This window comes from Gymnoscopelus microlampas, assembly GCF_963454915.1.
Source record: "Gymnoscopelus microlampas genome assembly, chromosome: 5".
Lineage (NCBI taxonomy): Eukaryota > Metazoa > Chordata > Actinopteri > Myctophiformes > Myctophidae > Gymnoscopelus > Gymnoscopelus microlampas.
This window is the reverse complement of record NC_139942.1, coordinates 28,369,920-28,389,901: the sequence shown is the minus strand read 5'-3', so window position 1 is coordinate 28,389,901 and position 19,982 is coordinate 28,369,920. Positions and strand designations below refer to the sequence as shown.

At 40.2% G+C, this 19,982-nt stretch overlaps 1 protein-coding gene across 7 annotated transcripts in view; it reads left to right on the top strand.

The window, feature by feature from the left end:
• The first annotated feature begins 6,273 nt into the window (after positions 1-6,273).
• The window catches only part of pde4ca (phosphodiesterase 4C, cAMP-specific a), a 74,573-nt gene continuing 60,864 nt past the window's right edge, over positions 6,274-19,982 (top strand). For 3 of the 7 annotated variants that reach the window (XM_084057719.1, XM_084057717.1, XM_084057715.1), the window contains exons 1-2: positions 6,274-6,441; positions 8,058-8,275. In XM_084057719.1, coding sequence (XP_083913845.1) covers positions 6,406-6,441; positions 8,058-8,275 — 254 coding nt within the window. In that variant the 5' untranslated portion in view covers positions 6,274-6,405. Of the gene's footprint in view, positions 6,442-8,057; positions 8,276-12,206; positions 12,814-19,982 lie in introns of those variants that run through there. The other 4 variants (XM_084057720.1, XM_084057718.1, XM_084057723.1 and 1 more) reach the window with 3 other exon arrangements.

Below are 19,982 nucleotides of genomic sequence, written 5' to 3'. Positions count from 1 at the left end.
GGGTTTAACCTCATATAAGCCCCTTAAATCCCCAGTTTAGAGGGCTAGAACTGATGGGCTAATGCTTCCACACACTGTCTATTAACTCTACTGGACCTAGACTGAGCAATGACAAGGACCTCTGCTGCCCCCAAAGCCTCATGAGTAGAGCCCGACCCATGCCAGTGTTTTGGGTCCAATGCCGATTACAATGTTGCGTTGTTTATAGTGCTTCAAAATTGGGGCAGAACAGATATCTGATATTATGTCATGATTTATGTCAAAATGGGCCCCTCCCGCCAATTGGAATGGAATCTGAAAAATCGGACACCTCTTGATCACATGACTCCAAAGTACCGATTTGCATGAATTTTGGACAAAATCTATAGGAATTAGTAAGTCGAATAATGGCTGATATATATCGGCCAAAGCAATATCAGTCAGGCTCTTCAACGTTTTTCAGCCCAAGGACCCGCTAGTTGAGACAGAGATAAAGCAGGGACCCCCACCACTACATGTTTAAAATGTTTAAAATCGTATTTTCAGACATTTAACCACTTAAACCCTCAATACTTAGTAAACTATTTTTTTCCTCTACACCAAACCTCTTTGCCGAAAATAGCCGATCTGCAAGCTCACAACAGCTTGTAGATTTGCTGTTTTTTGCCAAAGTTCTAAGAATAGGGATGCTACGGTTCAAGAAATTAATGTAAAAAAAATAATAATCCTATGACAATAAGATTTGGCAGCCCCCCTGTAGTAAAATCTGATAAGACATGAACAATGCGCAATTTAAATGCAGATTTATTGAAATGTAATTATTTGTATAATCAGGTTAAAATGACAAAGCCTGTTGACAAAATCAAAGGTATAGTTTTGCCATTACTACAGCACAATTTCCCTTACTACTGTAACTTGTGTAAACCTATGTTTTATATGTTTCATATTAAGGGTAGTGCAAGTGATATTTCTTCGGTTAAAATAAAATAAATTGGGGGGAAAAGTATCAATCATTGCTATAAAGTGTTTGTTCAGTAACAGGGGTCTCCTCGTATCTCCAGCTCTTCAGTAAATAGAAATTACATTTTCAGTACGGTTGCCATATCAAATCAGGAGAGAGAACTAATTTATCAGCTTCAGTTTTATAGTGTTCCGGATCCAATTCTCCCAAAAAGAAGGTGCTTCCAAGAACGTGTGGAGATCTCTCTACTGGATGCCACAACTGCCTGTTGCTGGCCCACCATCCAACTGAGAAGATTTGTCAACTCCTATTGAACAGTACTTAGGCTACAGACGCACTGCTGATCAGCTTAGAACAAGCAGGGACTGTTGACAGGAATTTAGAATACAACTAGACAAGATGATGGTAAATATTTATTTTGCATTTATTTATTAATTATAGGCTTTTTGATATTTGTCACTTTTCTCTTCTTTCCTTAGGGGAGCGCAGCTCTTTTAGGGGCTGGGGAATTATTCTTAGAGTGAATAAGTAAAAAGTATGGTTCTGAAAGGTTTACACTAGCCAATTCAATTAACAGTCCCTTGTAGTAAAAGTATATTTAATGCTAAATAATATACAGTACCTGACGACCACATTCATTCATCTCATTAAGAGTGGGGTCGGTATGGGGTCAGCGGTATGACCTGGTATGACTCTCAATGGCATGTATACTATAGGACATAGGTCACAGTGAGGTGCTGTGACCTATAGTGAGGTGCTTAGGGTGTAAGCAGGGAAGGCATTAAGATGAAGTCAGGCGAGTGAGTCCACTCGCCCCAGCTTTACTAATAACCTTGACATTCTTTAGTGGTGTAATAATGCCCTAGGTCTACTGCCAAGGGGCAACCCCTTGGAGGAGAAGCTTGTCTAGAGCCTTGTACTGGGCTACCCCAGTACGGGATACTATGATTGATTGATTGATTACATTTTTTATTAGGCAAAAGAATGTAAAACAACACAGTTACATTTATAATACTTTGTCTAAAAGGTCCGACCCAAAAAGTCCTTGCGGACTTGTTTCCGTTGGGGTCCTTGAATTAATTTCATAGACATATATAGTAGCAACCAAACAGTTCAAAAATCAACATAAAAATACCACTATGTACAAAAGAAAGCATGAAAAATAAAAAAGATATACAAATATTGATAATATATTGATAATATTTGAATACATCTAATCAAACGAGAAATTACCCAATTTTGGATTCCTTGAAATGCCACAAAGGACTATATAAAATGTGTCCTGAAAAACAACAAAACCTTAATTGCCTTACTAATGCTTGTTAGTGGCAGAACAAAGAGGTCATGGTATTAGCTCATTGTTTTATATTTACCATGTGACCTGGATACATACAGCTAATTTGACCTGGTTCCCACTACAGAGGCAAAACAGACACATTATACTTTCTGGTTCATGCACGTACACGCTATGAGCAAAAACAACAAAACATACTGTGTATGCAATAGGCTGTCAGCACCAAATTAAGACAAAGCAGCTCTAAAAAAAATGAATAAAAAGATCAGCTAAAGTATCAACCCTTCTGGTACACTTTGGTTCCCAAACCAAATTATGGCACACCAAATGGCTTGATAGGTCACATAACAAAGCCATGTATGATCCATCACAAAACAACACAATGTACAAATGAACTCAAAGTCCAAATTAACATTTTAGTAGATTGGTGTGTCTCTCCAAAATTGGTTGAGAAACAGTGAACAGAGCATCTACGTTTAACCCCTGCTCACTTTTCTAGGGTGGGATGGCTCAAGGTAGAGGACAGAGAACAGCAACTTGCAATGGGCCTGGTACAATGGACAGTGGGCAATGGGCCTGCCTACCTGTCAAACTACTTCAAAAACGTCAATGACGTCCACAATCACAACACCAGAGGGAGTTCCACAAATCACGTTCAACCGAGATTTGGCTCTAACAAGGGATTATGCCACCAAAATGTGGAATGCCCTACCTAACAGTTATAAAACATGTGAATCCTTACTCTCCTTCAAAATCGCTCAAAACCCTTACAAAAAGAGCACTTACAGGTGGCTGCAATTCGGAAAAAACGTAAAAAAAAAACGCCTACTCCAACTGTTTACAGTACATTTTTTTATTTTCGATTTCTACCCGTTTAAATTATGTTTTTGCATAGTAGTTTATAGTTGTCTGTCATTAAATGTTTCGATGAATTGAGTACAAGGACCACAATGGAAACAAGCCATAGTGCTTTCTTGGGTTTAAAATCCTCTTAACAGACCTTGTATTGAACTGTACTTCCCTGTGCTTGTCTTTGTAAACTGTAAATAAAGTATTCCATCAATCAATCAATACATGCTGAAATAAATAGGCTACGGTATGTGGCTGACAATTAATCAAATACATTTGTCAGTGATTAGCCCGAGTTTCATAATAAAAAATATATTTAAAAAATGTGTGGTTTCTTAAAGTACTTCATAATAGTGGATTAGTGATACTGAACTCTCCATCATTATCCAAAGGGTTTTCAGCTGATGAAAATGAAATCAAGCCTGATCTAGGTTAGCAATGCACCACTGAGACCTTGGTTGGGGGGAAGGTAAAAAGTGTGTGTGTGTGTGTGTGTGTGTGTGTGTGTGTGTGTGTGTGTGTGTGTGTGTGTGTGTGTGTGTGTGTGTGTGTGTGTGTGTGTGTGTGTGTGTGTGTGTGTGTGTGTTGTTTAATTAATATTAATTCATTTCACTTAAATTATTATTTGTATTCCCTCTAGAGTTTATAAGAGCATATCCATTCTTAGAACTACCTAGTATAGCTGTGTACCTATTCATCTAGGAAATGCCCTTAAGTGCCTCTGGGCAAATGTGAGCATACTTTAACCTCTCGATCTTTACACAATTCAATAGTGTACCTTTTACCAAGTCGTCCACTCACTTTGACATAGTGAACACTGACCTCTGGTGGTGGAATAATGCAACACTGCACATTTTCAACAGAGTAGGCTACTTCTATGCCTGGTTCTCAACCTTTTCAGGCCGTGACCCCCCAAAATAATCATATTTGAACTGGGGACCCCCCCAAAATAATCATATTTGAACTTGGGACCCCCCACCCTGATAAGCACTTGGAATGTAGGAGTTGAGGCATTAGATTTGGTTTGAATCGGTTCCGCAGATAAATATTGTGAAAATAGCAGATCTACAAGTTCACTACCCTGGCAAATCGGCTATTTAAAAAAAAAAAGCGTCTTTCTTTTATTATTTGACAATTTGGCCAATGATTAATCAATTTGTATTGGATAGTTTGTTTATTTTTTTTAATAATTTAGAATTTAAGAATTAAAAAGGTCTTAAAAGTCCTTAAATTGTGACTTTACTGTCATCTGCGGACCCCCCCCCCAAGAAAATCCCAAGCCCACAGACTGAGAACCACTGGTCCACCCTATACGCACACTACGCAGGTTGCGTAGGGCCCCGCCTACCCGCGTCTTTCTTTTCTTTTTTTCTTTCGTCTTTTTTTACCCGCGTCTTTTTTTGCCGGCGGGGCCCCCTTTCCTGTATCCTGCTTAGGCCCCCTGTGGAGTCTAAACCGGCACTAACACATTTGTCAGGAATTGTACATTAGAGGACAAGAAATAAGTTAGGTGTCCAGTCTGTCCACAGAACGGCAATTATAACTGCGGTAAAGCGGGTGTCGCTCCGCACCGGGATACGGTACCGCACCTACAATCAGCGGCTCTGTGGATCTTCACACTGGGGTATATAGGAGACACGCCATCAACAAGTGTACAATACTTACAGCAGAGGGCAGCCATGCTACACCATTCGGGGTTCTTTGACTTTAACTATGGTTGTTTTCTGTCCTTCCAAGTTCCAACAGTGGTGTCGTGTGTACCCTCTTGACAGGACCTCTCGACCCTCAGACAGGTGCTACAGCAGTGTAGAGGAGACGCCCCGTGAAGGTTAGAGTTAACATTAGGCTAGTGTTCAATGGTGCAATGTGTAGAATACTGTCAAAAGAAATACGTTCAATGCAATGGCAAAATATTTTGTATTATTGGTAAGGGCTAATTTATACTAGCTTGACAAGTTTTGCTTGGCAATTGTTATGCAACTAAATTAGCCTTAAGTCAAGGCTTTCTTCTCTATGTTGAGCACGTTATATTGTCATTTTTCTCAACTTAACTTATAATGAAACCTACATTAGTCTCTCTACTGAGGAGGCATTCTTCCAGGATAATGCAGGGTACAGGACAGGGCTAAAAATAACTACTGTAAAAACAATCACGTTAAAACTTCAATACTGTGATTACATATGCCTCGTTGCTGTCCGGCAGAAACCTCAATTTTTTAAGCTTTTTTTTTTTTTTTTTTCCATAAATCAGTGCTATTGAACACCCTTTACGTCTGTGTGTTGGTTAAATAAATATTGAACCAATGAAAAGTATTAAAACGCACTTCTGACAAAACCAGCTAACTCCATTGGATCCTCAAACTTTCTGCTACACCAGCTAACTCCACCAAAGGGGGTGGAGTTAGAAAGGGGGTGGAGTTAGCTGGTTTTGCTTTCTCCAGGCTCCACACCCTTTTGACCTTAAACCTCATTGGGAGCTTGGAGGTCCATTTAGCTGTAATTATCAATGATGAACAAAACCTCCTACCTCCACTTTTTGTTTTGTTTTTTCGTGAAAAATGAACATTTTGGAGTTGGCTGGTGTCCGCCCGACAGCAGAGAGTGTAAATGCAGCCCTGCATTATACACAAGAGAATAAGTGTGCACACAGCGAAAAGCTATGGTCCATTTTTTATTCTAGTCCATTTATACGTGAGTTTTTAACACTGAGGATTTTATTGTGCATGTATGAAAATCAGAGTTCAGAAGGGAAGAGACTGCTGTACTTTCTGTAAACACTTGCGTCATGCGGACAGGGTTCAGGAGACGGGGATGCTATCACTTCACAATATCTCAGCGAGCATGTGATCTGCACTGTCTCAGGCATAGGTATATACAGTATAGCTCTTGAGGAAGCGGTGCTTGTGGCCGTCAAAGTTCACAAGAAATGATTGTTGGTGTTTTTTCTCAGAGCCTGCACCATCATCCTGCCCAACCAGATGGTCTGGCTTCACGAGGTCCTCTGATTCTACTCTCAGATAGTCACACATGAGAAATTACCTGTTATGAAATCAACCCATCTATACGACCAACCTGAACGTTGCTCCAAATCATCGTCATCCTAAGAATACCTGTGATGTAAACAAAACATTTGACTGCATGGGTGGTTGGCTGTTTCTTGTCATACAGCTCATAGGAGAACATTTTGGAGAAGGCCAGGAAATAGTTTTCATCGATGCGAGTCATGCGACAGAGTGTTTCATATGATGTTAGAGTCAGTCCCCATCTTCTTACTCTCATACTGTAATTTAATATTGACCAAGCTAGCTGACCAGAGGCCAAGATGAGACGAAGTTGGTCCTTTTACAGCCTCGCAGAGGTAAGGTTACTCTATATCTTAAATATACATCAAGCTCAAGCTCATGTCCTGTGCTATTTTAGCATTATGGGAAGATCTTTGTGAAATATGCCGAAGTGAAATTTTATGCTGTAATAAACCCTCTGTCTAATCAAATTACCTATGGAGTATATATACATCATGTGTAAACATAATAGAAGTTGTTTGATAACTAGCACCTGGTGAGTTATGTAAGTAATGTCATGGCAGCACAACAATTACTAAACTGTAATTGATGCTAGGAATCAATTACAGCAGAGATGTCAACTGTGTAATTCCCACTGCTCAGATGTTAGAGTATACATCATGTGTGCTTGTTAAACTTAACAGAAGAGGTTTGATAACTCTCACCTGGTGAGTTATTTAAGTAATTGCATGGCAGCACAACAATTACTATAGTGTAATTGATGCTAGGAATCAATTACAGCAGAGATGTCAACTGTGTAGTTGCCGCTGCTCAGATATTTGTTAACAAAGATACACAAACTGAAAAATATATACTTCACGATTAGCCTGTACAAGGAGGAATATACAGGAGTTTGATTTTAAAGTAGTTCTGAAGTATATTTTTGTCACAGAAAACTACAATAACACTTATGTGTTGAATTTCAAATTGTCAGCTGGATCAGACCTCTATCTTACCATTGTTTATGGCAACCACAACACAACAGCTTTATCACAAACAGCGTCTCACTGTGATCAAAATGGTGCTAAAGGTGATACCGTCTGAGCCACAGGACCTGAACGCAAATAGACCTTCATGGCTATAATAGGCCAGCTTTAAAAGCCTCATTCATTACACTTCCGCTGAATATCTCTGCTGAGTATCTCAACATACACAGCTGGATACCCAGTTCCCATGACTGATTCAAGAGAATCAAGATACAGTATGTACTACTACTGTAACAGTACTGTGCCATTCATTTACCAACTTGAAGAGAAATGTTTATAAAAATGAATCTATTCTGGATTAACTTTTCATATCACTTGTTTTTGCGTGATGACACCTTTCCACATACTTAAATGACAAAATCAGAGCATAGCTCGCTTTATTGCAATTAATTGATGGTAGTTATAGTGTATAGATAATATGAGCAACCTGCCTATCTTCCTCACCTCTCCCTGAGGCCTTAGTGCAATCAATCGCTGTGTAACACTTGCCACGCACATTTCCACAAGAGAAACTAATTAAGTACTTTTCCATGAGTCCTACCATGTCCATGATGGTATAATATTGGGGCTTGTGTGTTGATGGCAAACAACAGAAGATTGTGTTTACACTGGGCAGCTCTCAAGTGTGAATGTGTGTGAAACTGAATGAGTGTAAAGATGGGCATTGCTTCAAAAGTGTTTACTAGAATGAAAACACTTGACTAAAGAAATCCTTCAATTAAGTGTCTACAGCAGAGCGACTATTTTATATCTTGCCAATTTCACAGGATGTTTTGTAGTTCTCAGGCTTTAGTAACATTACCAAAGTCCACAGAATGGATTTTTCAAAATGTTTGACAATATGAATACAATATAAAATACATCTACTATATTCCTTCTAAAGTCTCAGATGTGATGCTTTCAAACATGTTCACTCTCCTCCACAGAGAGAGTGGGACTCCTCTGAACCAGGGACTCCCACTGAGCTGCATGCCCTGCATCATAACCTGAGCTGTGCTGTGAAGCGGCTATTCTCAGGTGCCCTGCACCTCCCCAGACTCTCCTGCAGAGTCAGACCGTCCATTCAGGAGGGGACAGGGGAGGAGGAGAAGACCCCCACCTCCACAAACCTGGGGACTCTCACCAGCTGCATCTCCAGAGCCTTGTGAGTCAAAGATCTCCTTCCCACATTTAGTTTTTGCGGTTTTCATGCTGGCTTGTGAACATGATTGGATCTATGAAGTACAGTATCAGTACAGATTCTGAATGTATGAATGAACTTGGCCCACAGAGTTATGTTAAGGTGTCAAAAACACTGCAAACGTACAGACAAAAGAGAGTTTAAAAACACTTAGTATGAAGTATACAAACCAATACAAGAAACAGGGATAGGAAACATCTATCTAAATCAATGCTTTACATAATCATGATAATAATAATAATAATATCTTAAATTTATATAGCGCTTTTCTAAGTACCCAAAGACACTTTACATGGGGGTGGACATTCAGTGCATATTCAAGGACACATGACACTTAATAACAATAACATTTGTATATGTAGTTTTTTATACTACTACTATTATACTATTTATACTTTATTCTAACATTGCTGAGGTTATGTATAAAGCCTTTGAGCAGGGATGCAAAATATGTATATTATGTCCACCGGGGGCTAAAAGGTGGCTCAAAGATCTTGTTGTATTGGCTATAGTTTTTAGCAATCCATAAACATTGCGAGTCCAGAGTAGCCTTGGTATTACAAATGTCTCCCTTTCCTGTAAAATCTAAATGTTCTGGTTTGGTAAAACAGTATTACCACCAGACTGCCCTGTTCCAAACAACAGTGGTTGGAACAGGAACTCCACCCTTCCTAAAGCCATTTGATGTAACATCAGTAGAATAGCCTCCCACAATATCTCTATTTTGTTTCAATATTATATTTCTCTTATATAACCTATTAATTAAAAACATCTTAGTTAGAAGGGAGGTGGAATACAGTGATAGGATGGCTGGCTGCTCTCTCTCTCTCTCTCTGTCTGACAACGATAAAATCATCTGCTAAACAAGACTCTCACAACTGTCTGAGTGTGTCTGGGTTTGTTTACACGTGGATGTGGGTGTTTACATGTCTGTACTGCACTGTACTGTACTGTACTGTACTGTACCGTACTGTATAATATGTGCATGCACGTGCGTGTGTGCATTCAGGTATTCAGGAGCCTCACTGACTGAGTCTGAGACCAGTGAGGAAACCAGTGAGGAAAAAGTTAAACCGTCCCCTGTCCCGTCCCCCATCCTGTGGTGTCCATCCAAAAAAGGTGACTTGGGTAATGTCAAGCAAACCCTTGTTTCATAGTTAACTTTACGTCCGACTTTTAGATACAAGGAATGCAGGTTTTTTTTCTCCCTCTTCTCCTTTGATGATCTGTGATAGGTGGACAGATGAAGCTGTTGTTTGAGTGTGCTACAGTGACAAAGATCGGTGGACGGGACTTTTATACAGTTACGTGGCCGTTCTCATGCATTTTTCTCTATCAGAGGGTTGTTCAATTGATCTGAAATGGCACAAAGGCATTGGCCATTGGCATATGCCGGGACTGATGATGCTGGTTTTTCACTTTTTCCAAATTTAAGCTGTTAATATAAAATTTTGCCACAAGCAATGGAATTTGCAGTCATGGTCCCAAGTCCCAGGGTATGGACTATACTGGTTGAAACCGAGTCTCCCTGTGTAGAGTGGCCGTCTTTCCAGATCCACTCTACCCTCTCCACTCCACTTAGAATTTGTATTTATAGTGAAGCATTTACAAACTGGTGAATGATTGGATGCACTCGTATGCCTTCTGCCATGCGTCTGCTTATTTTAATGGAGAAAATAATGGTGAAATCAAGTGAATCACATGAGGATGAGGAATGTTGGGACCTGGCGAGGACTACAGTAGATGAGGGCTACTTATGTCCTAATATACAAAATCATAGAATTCAAAGAAGATAAACTAACATTTTCCCACCACACACTGTATGGTGCATCCAGTAGTCGTTGGCTAAAACCACCACTGCCAGAGCTGTCATAGTCGCTCTTGAGGTATTGATGCCTGCCAGCGTGTCTACTTCTTTTAGGCAGGTCAGAAATGCTTCTCATGGTGTTGTTTCTCTGTTGAGGGGGCCATGTGTTTCTGGCTTGTTTAGACCTTGGTAGTGCAGTTTTGATGCCGAGCCAGGGGAATTGTTTTTAGAGATATGACATGTGAGGCCATGCAGGTGCACGGGGAGTTGAAGGGTTTGTTTAAAACCATACAACATCACTGTGCTTCTAATAAAGTGGAGTTAATGATCAGTTTTATTGTGATGTGATGATATTTTAATACTACGTTATTTGATTTAATCAATCAGTCATTCCCTGCCTCTTATCTGTGTTTACAGCTCAAACGTTATATGGCATAGACCATGTAGGGACTTTCTCATTCGCAACTATACTCATATTGTCAAGTTGTTTGGTTTTGTATGATACCAAAATGACCAGTAGAATAATTGCTTTCTCAGGATACAGATTGTTTTATGTGTTTATGGCATGCCAATAAATGCAGAACCACTGCAATAACAGCAATAACCTTTTTTATATATTTTTTCTTTTGTACATTTACTTCTAAGCCTCAACTTAAGTATGGTTCCAAAGTAGAAAGTTATTGTAGCTTTATGGATTTTAGATTCATGTTTGTACTCGGATGAACCAATTTAGTGCCGTCTTGCACACAGTTTATCATGGAGAGTCACAAGGACCTGGGTTTGAATCCACCTCCTGTCATGTATCTCAGGTCTCTCTCCAATCTCTCTACCCCTTCTCACTACTGCCCTAAAACTATCTTTGAAAAAGTATTATGATATAATATCACGTACACGCTTAGTTTGTATTCAAGGATTTTTCTTTTGGCAAATTGCAATCAGAATCAGTGATAGTGTGTTTAGTTTGCACGTTGTTAGGACACATAAACACAAACACATTTATCCATTTCGAAACTAATCAAAATTTAGGAGCAAAAATTACAGTAGCTGACATATAATTATAAACAGGATGTTCAAATATGTTTGGAAGTTGAGTCAGTTTACAGTATATCTGTATCACTCATAAACAAAAAATTGAATTTCCTTCTGCAACTGCTTCTACAGAGACGTGCATACTGTATGTCAATAATACAAAAATGTCCCATAAATAGCTTCTAATGGACTGTGGTCGGGTCAGAGGTGAACGGGGGGCAAAAACAAACAAGCCCCATCGGTGGAGACGGGATCTTGTTGAGTTGAGTTTGCAAGAAGAACAGCACCTCCTCTCTCCCTCACCGGCTGTTTACCACAGGTTCAGCTCCTACGTCAGATGTTTGGCTCCCAAGGTCAGTTATTCTAGTGGCCGCGGCACAGCATTCAGCTGGGAGTCCTAAGATCACAGCCAGACCTTTTTTTGTTCCCCGGTGATAAATAAAAAAGCCCGGAGGGGGTTGGAAGTGGGGGGTGAGGAGGCCACAGATAGAGACCACCACCGTGACGGGACCCATGCTGTCTTTAGAACTTTTATCTACCTCAGCTTTTTATAGTGTGCGCGGGCCCTTCATGTGACTGTTTCCTGATACACTTGGAGCATGTGAAAGGCAAACAGCACCCTCTCCAAGGAAACTACCCACGTCACTGACAATAGCCCTTCTGGGAGAAGGCTGAAAACCCACGAGGGGGATAGCAGGGAAGCTGGGCCGGAGGGCTGGGCCGGTCAAGTCACGTCTTAATGTTTATACTCCGGAGGAGCGGAGAGAGGAAGTAATTATCGCTGTGGAGTTGACGAGCAATATTCTCTGTGAGATTAGACGGGGGGGAGGAAAGAGAGAGACTGAGATGATCTGTCATGCTTCTCCTCTCTGTATAAATCAGACATCCATATTTAGTTTGGGAGAGAGGGAAGGCCCAGCAGTTATGTAAACAAAGCTGGGTCAGCCCTGCAGAGGGAGGGAGGGAAGGAGGATGGGAGAGTGCACCAACACTAATGTTTGAGGTCTATTGCCCAGCACAACACTCAGCCATGATCATTGGAAAGACTCAAGGAAAAAAGGGCAGTCCATATTAAAAAGGCAGGTAGACAGGTTGATGTGTTTTTGTTTTCAGTTGTGTCTCTTTTTGAGTGTCTGAGTGCCTCTTTCAGTGGTTATGTCTTGAGCCAAGAACTGCCATGGAATTTAGTCAGATTTGTGCACGGAAGCATGAAGCAAACCAAAATGAAGTGAGTTTTTCCGTGGGCATGGATGATCAAGACCGAAGGTCAAAGGACTAACTGGCAAACACCTCTTCTGTTGTATACCATGACTGTGCCTTGACTTTGTGCTTCAAGAGAGAAACGGACAAGAGAGACTGATTCGCTTGGACCAGAGTGACAAAGCCGGAACGAGGACAGGGACCCACTAGCTGTCTGTTAAATCATGAGCGAGCCGTGCTCTGAGAGCTCTGAGGAAGAGCACATGGAGGATTCAAAGGCAAACAGACTGCCCATTATCCAGCTCATGCCCAGGTCAAGAGGGGGGTCCCCCGGCGGCTCCCCCAGGATCTCACCCAGGGATTCCCCGCGAGCTTCACCCCGAAACTCCCCTTTGCTCTTCAGGAAGCTGCTGATGAACCGCAGCATCACCCTCCAGAGGAGATTCACTCTGGCCTACACACCCAGGTAGAGAACATGACACTGTGGTCAGCAGGGCTGGTGTGACCTATTAGGCCAGTGTGGATGAAATGAGAGTGAACCATAACATTCTTCAGCAGACCAGTACAGTTCGATTTGGTGTAGTTTGGTGAAATACTGCATCGCAATAATAATAGTCCATCATATTTGAGAGATGTATAAATCAAACACAGAACTAGATTAATAATAATAATCTAATCTAGTAATATTTATAACGTAATAATTCCCTGAGTGTGAAACCACTTGTATAATGCTGTCTGACTGGCTGTCTTTGTGAAGTGGTATTGTATATCCTGTTGTGGTTTTTAGTGTGAATAGTTTTGTGTGATATAAGATGATTTCTTTCCCCCTTCTACTATATTCCTCTGCTAAAAATAACTTTTAGTGCTGGGCTGCTGGTGTCTCTTTTGAAGTCTGAAAGCAAGTCATTGTTGTTGAAGGATGCGATCTTTGCTAACTGTTGGCCTCCAGTCATAGTTAAAGTGTTGGTTTTGTGTTTACAGTAGAGTTCCAACCTTTAGGTTGTGCAGAAACAGTTGCCCTTAAGCCTCTGTTATTAGATTCATCCTGAGCACAAGACCCTCATCCACTGCCAGGTTATCGGACATAGTGTCCTCTCCTCTGCTAAAATAAAATCAGCTGTGCTCTCAGGAACGTTTCTAAATCTGTGCTGTGTGAATTTGCCTGGGGGCGCAATCCTCCAGGAAGGAAGATTCGGCTTTTGTATCTTCCCTAGCCAGCTGTTACAGTATTTGCTTGTTAATATAACACAGGAGGTGCATGCCATCTAATGGCTTTCCAAGATTCTCTGATGTGATTTGATTTGCCTTTCTATTTAGTGGGGAGTTTGAGCTTCCAGTTGTTAAGAATCAGTAAGTATATCTCTGTAATTTCGGTATAACTACTAAGCATTTCCTGTATGGTTTTAAATGTACTAGTGATTAGGAAAATGCTGCAGAGTGCAGTAGAGAGAACACGGGATCCTACCGATATACGTATGTACTGTATGTCTCATGGCAGTATAATGTTTCCAATGGTTTGTTGACTATGTACACAGAGCTACATGGCATCCTGTCTGTATATGAGTTGATCAGCAGTTAGTTTTTTCCACTCCTTTATCAGGGAACCACTTTAATCTGTCAGTCAGATACAGGCGTTTCTTTCTTTTTTCTTTTTTTGTTCAGACCACCTCTAGATGACACACACATCCTGCCAATGAATCATCAACACTTTGCTTTTTTTCCACTGCTCTGTTTAGCCTCATCTTTCAGTCTGCCAACATACATACCTGTCGATGGACGAGGGAGCAATACTGGACAATACAGGAGATCGTGTGCAAAATGATATTAGGATATTAGGATTTGCTTTCCGCTGCTTTGAGTTTCCTCATTTATTATTTTTTTTTTTTCTTTTTTTTTTACCACATGAACAACTAGTGTCTGGACATGTCATAATAATAGGCAAACATTCAGCAACAATAGGCAAAAAAATGTAGATCTACAAGTTCACAATGCGTCGCAATGCGACACATTGTGAACTTGTAGATCTGCTATTTTTGCTACTTTGACGTACAACAAAGTATACGGTTTAAGTGGTTAAAGTCAGTACGATGCATTGTAAACAAATATCAGTTCAAATGCATTTTGATGTTTTCCCACTCAGAAGTATGCAGGATTGTTCTATAATCATATTGCCTAGTTGTGTAGAGGTGCTGCAGTTTGTTTGCTGAAAGAACAGCTGCTATGCACGAGGCCTGTCAGACAGCCCCCGCGGAACCTGTTGATAGTATTAGTTTTATGGCCCCCTCATGGCGTCACCGCCGCCATTCCTAGCCCTTGATAATCAAATATTTACCTGTGTTATGTGGAGACGAGAAAGAATGCTTGACCTTAATTGCTTGAGAGAAGAATATAAACGGGGGTATTTGATCAACAGATTTATTTGTTCATCAAAGAAATGGAAAATACACATACCCTCCGTCAAGCTCATTTGCATGGTTTCTGGCTCATGTGTGTGTTTGGTTGTACAAAACTCTCTCTCTCTCTCTCTCTCTCTCTCTCTCTCTCTCTCTCTCTCTCTCTCTCTCTCTCACACACTCTCTCACTCTAACAGAGACAAAAAACAAGAAGCAGTAAAGTAATGTCTGCAATGAGATATCCCTACTACTATTGATTAATTGTAGTTACAATGCTAATATTCACCCTAGTAGAATGACACAAGTGCCTGAGGGAAACCCAAGCCTCTGCTAGAAAAACGCTGTTTTACATTTGCTGGCAATAAACCAGTATTAAACATTCACCAAGGGGCCAGGGCCCACTAGCCAACTCAAAAAGTGTTTACATGTCCATTCACCCCTATAAACTCAGAGCGAGGGGATAATTTCGCCCAGGCGTTTAATGGTCCTGGCTCGCAGATACGGCCCTGTAAACCTGGAGACTTGTGGAAACATTCCGTTTCTAAGGGTTGCTGTATCTTTCCAGCCAATCTGTGTCATTAACGTCAGACTGTCAGTTGAAAATCTAAATATTAGAGGGGCGAGGGGGAACCCATGCCCTCACTTGAGGTAAAACATGAACACTTCAGGGTTTTGTAGGATTTAATATTACACAGCTCCGGGATCCTGCCTTGAAGAAAAGCATAGCTGTCCCTGTGGATACATACTGTACAGTGTCCCCAAATGTCAGAGCAGAAATAAACGGCTTGAAGTGAGTTATAGCAGGATGGCTGGCAAATAAGATGAATTAAACAAACTGGTAGTCTGGCGCAGAGGAAAAAAAAACATCCCTGGGAGATCAGTATATACTGTTGAAGTTATTTTCTCTAAGTGTCTACAGTGATTTATGCCTCTTTTTCCACTCACAGGAACATAGACCAATGGATTTTCTTTCTTTTTTCTTTTTTTGCATAGACAGCAGCACTCTGGTTCCTTTTTTTGTGTGTGTCATTATGTCTTCCTTTATGGACTCAGAATACTACATGAACCGACACACATAATCTCCCTTTGTAAGAACTGTGTTTGCCATTATCAGAAAGGCATTATTTGTAAACATGAGGATTGCTTCAGGATGCCAAAGCGTGCTTGTGGTTCAGTGAGGTGCTTTGGAAAAACCCTAACCTTAACCCGTACATCAAGTTTAACCTCAACTCCAACATCCCTATTCTAGGCATGTCATACAGTAACAGGTGAACATTTGGCAAAAATAGGTACAAATATATCAGATCTACAAGTATATATTATATATATATAGTTTTATAGTTTATATAAACACATTTTATTAAAGTTTTTTTTATTGACAAATAAAAAAAGATGATCTTATCTTTAATTAAATTACTATTACACTAATAATATCATCCAGTCAGGCAGCGGAACCTCAAGTCACCTGACTCACTTGACTGACCCCATTTTACAACAAGCATCTCACCCCTATCCTTTACCACTGTGTTTGATTTGTCAAAATACAGTGTCAGTTATCAAGGTCACCAGTAGGACTGCCATTTTATCAACTGGCCCCAGCCCCTTGCCATTTTTCTAATGTGGCCCTCAGGTTAAGCTATTTGAGTGACCCTGGGTTTCAGTGGTTAGTTAATATTTTGTTTTGTTATTACGTATTGAAGTAGGCTAATAACAAATTCTTACAGCCACTGGGTCTGGGTCTGTGCAGTTTGTACAAAGCCTCTCCGTTATGATCTGCAGTCGAGTCAAGAAGCTGGTTCCTCATTTTAGCGTGATGTTAAATATCAACAATTTGGAATTTCGCCAAGTAAACATCATTGATTTACAGTGCAGAGAGGGAGTTATAGTTGACTCAAGGCAAATACCCCCCCCCCTCCCCATGTTAATGTGGTGCTCGTGGATGGTGTAATGGTTGGGATGTTGAGCTTGCGAGCTGCACGTATACCCATGTTTCCCAGCATTCCTATGGTCTGTCTCTATAAGGCTTTCCAAAGGCAAAGGTCTCACTCAACCTCAAAGCATGTAAATAAGAGAAAAGAATGACATGCCGAGACACAAACGTAGGAATGTTTATTTGCAACTACATTTCTATTGAGTACTCATTTTGATTTACTTCTAAATGAAAAGTGCTCCAAAAATAATACACATAGATAAAGGAAAATAAATAATATGTATTAGAGGAAAATCAATTAACCAGGAATTTCGAATTAGCAGCACAGAAATAGAGTAACTAGATATGGAACCATGACACCTAGATCAGTGTAATGTAGAACCAAAAAGGCCCAGAGGACATGAGTGTAGTCTGTCAGAAGGTCATAAAGCATACTCACAGTCACTATAAACACACAGCATTGTCAAACATTATTGACAAACAATATAACAGTTTGTTTCTTTTATTTAAATGCTTTGAATGTGAGTTTGGATTTGGACGTCTGCGCTGTTTTATTCTACCACATCAGCTTTTTGGTTTTACAAGCCCAAGTACAATTTGTTTTGTCTCTTGAAAGAAAAAACACAAGAAGGTATAACCTGACCACTGCATGGGTGTGTATCGCCTCACCTAATTTGAATTGGTGAAGTAAATATTTGATTGGAAGTGATATTCGTGAGGAGTTTTAATGGTGTCACTGGAGGGCGGCTGTAAAAGCTTAGATGATTGAAATGTCCTATCAGTTTAATTTGTTATCAGTTACCTGGCAAACAGGTTACCATGTTAACAGGCAAGGTTCCCTTTAATATTATATGGACAGTAGATAGATACAGTAGGTTTGGTTAGATCTGTTAACAATATACAGTAAGCAGTATGAGAAAACATCAGCTGTTCACACCCAAATGCAAATAAATCATTGCCCTTGTATGGCAAGTTTGTCTATAGTGTATCATCAGCTATTTTGTCAAAACTTTTCTTTCAATTTAGAAACTATTCTATTCTAAAACTCTACCTGGAATCTAAACTAGTGACAGTGCTGTTGACAAAACCACTGAATTTCTCACTGTGGTGTTGGAATGTAAATAACAAATATTAGTTAAGGACTGTTTAGACAGGTGTTTTTGCTCTTGTAATTGGGGGTTGTCTGCGATAATTTCTATGACTACTATACTGGTACCGTAATACTTTATATTGACTCATACTGTATTGATATTGATTTCTGTCTGGAGGGCTGAGCAAGTTTTCCTTTTTTCCGGTTCTGTAGTATCCTTGTGCCTGGTATTCTCCTAGTTCCAGTATGTTGCTACCTGCTGACCCCTTTTTGTACCTTTAGCATCTTTATCATGCTATTATTTTTCTTACCTGTCCCATAGTGCTATCTCCTTGTTTCTTCTGTATCTGTCCTGTGTTTCTAACTGCTTCACCGCCTTTGGCAACTGAATTTCCCCTGAGGGATCAATAAAGGTCTATCTGCTGATACTATCTGTTAGTATCACCAGGGGAGGTCTGGTAAATCTGTGTATTGCAGATGTACCCAGTGATATTAATCATGTCTAAAGAGAGCTTTATTATCTTGAATGCTTGAATTTGAACAAAATCAACATTGCAATACTCTTTATTTTCCACTAGAGGCTGCTATGTGCATTGTGAGCACTGGAGGTCAGAAGGAAATTTCTGTCTCTGGTGAGTGATAGGGCAGAGTCAGGAAATCTGTCTTGTTGACTGTTTTTTGACAAAACATTGTCACAGATTTTTGTTTCCACTAATAAAAATGTTATGACCTAATTTAGGAGAGGAAGAGAAAATGCTGTTGATTGAGGAAGATTATTTTTGTATTTTGGGTAAAGTGCTGTATGTACAAACTCCAGGAATCTATGTATGTACTGTATGTACAGTACATAGGTATGTCGTCTTTCGCATATTTCAGGAACAGTTCATCCGATCAACTTAACTTCTTGCTGAGGATGCAAGGGAGTGCAGTATCGAGTGAGAAGTTGATTGGATAATTGGTTCTCAAAAACGCTCTAAGCAGCCTTGTTCTCAACAATGCTATACAAGCAGCACTTTTGGGGGCCAAGCAATCGGTCCTCTCCAAACTTGCATTCGTTCCAATTGGCTACGTGCTCTGAATGTGCACTGTATAGTACTAGAAGTTTGGGCCGCTATATGCAGCCCTCGCGTCTAGAGTTCGACACCTACGTGCCACTGCCGATGTGACAGATATGGCCATATATGGAGATCTGTGTGTCTGTCAGTCCTTGTCCCTTTTATGATCTCTGTATCTCCATATATATAATAAATATATATATATATATAATATATATATAATAAAAAAATATTATTATTATTTTATTATGATTATTAATAAAATATATGATGATGCATTATATGTATATGGTTATTAATATTATTATTCCCTTGTATGGAGATTGACTGCAAAGAAAAGATAGTAAGTGCAACATGATTAGCTGTTCCAACTGCGCCACGTGAGCAGTCCTAGCCAAACAACGACGATAGCAAACAAAAAACACAGACTAAACACCGAACGGGGCGTGGAATTAAGCCAATTGTAATAATAGATAGACAAACAGGGGGAGTTGATTGTCAAGCCGTGTATAAGAGCAAACCTCACCCTGGAGCCAGATCTGTTACACCCCTGGCCAGCAGTGAGTACACTGACATCTATCTGTAACAGGGATTCCACTGACCATCAGCCTCTTTAAATTAGGCAATCTGTTGCCTTTCAGAAGGATGAGAGTGCAGCAGGACAGGGACAGATTCACAGGAGAACACCTTAGAGTAGCTACACTACAATCCGAATCCAGAACTTCAGGGATTCCCCAGACCAGTTCAGTCTAGGTTCACCCCAGATATTGAATTGGTCAGCAGCAAAAACATCAGAAAAGTATGCCACTATGGCAGAGTATTATGCTGGCATGTTTTTGAAGAATATTTAGTTTTCACTGTTGCTATGTAAGTCGTGGGTTGCAGCCATCAGGACCCGAGGAAGCCGAGGAAGTTTACAGTGCAACCTTTCGCATTCGTGGCACTCGTGTTATACTGTAAGTGAAACCGATTTTGGAGGTGCATTACAAACTAAAAAGCCAAATATGTTTCTGAAAACATTTGAGGCAAGAAATAGGCAATGCAGCAGAAACTTGACTCAGCACTGCTATGTTTGTTGTTTGTTTACTTTGTGGCCAACGTGACCTCCAGGCACGTCATGTCCAGTACTCGCCATTACCAGTATGAGTGCTCATAGCTGGGTAAAAG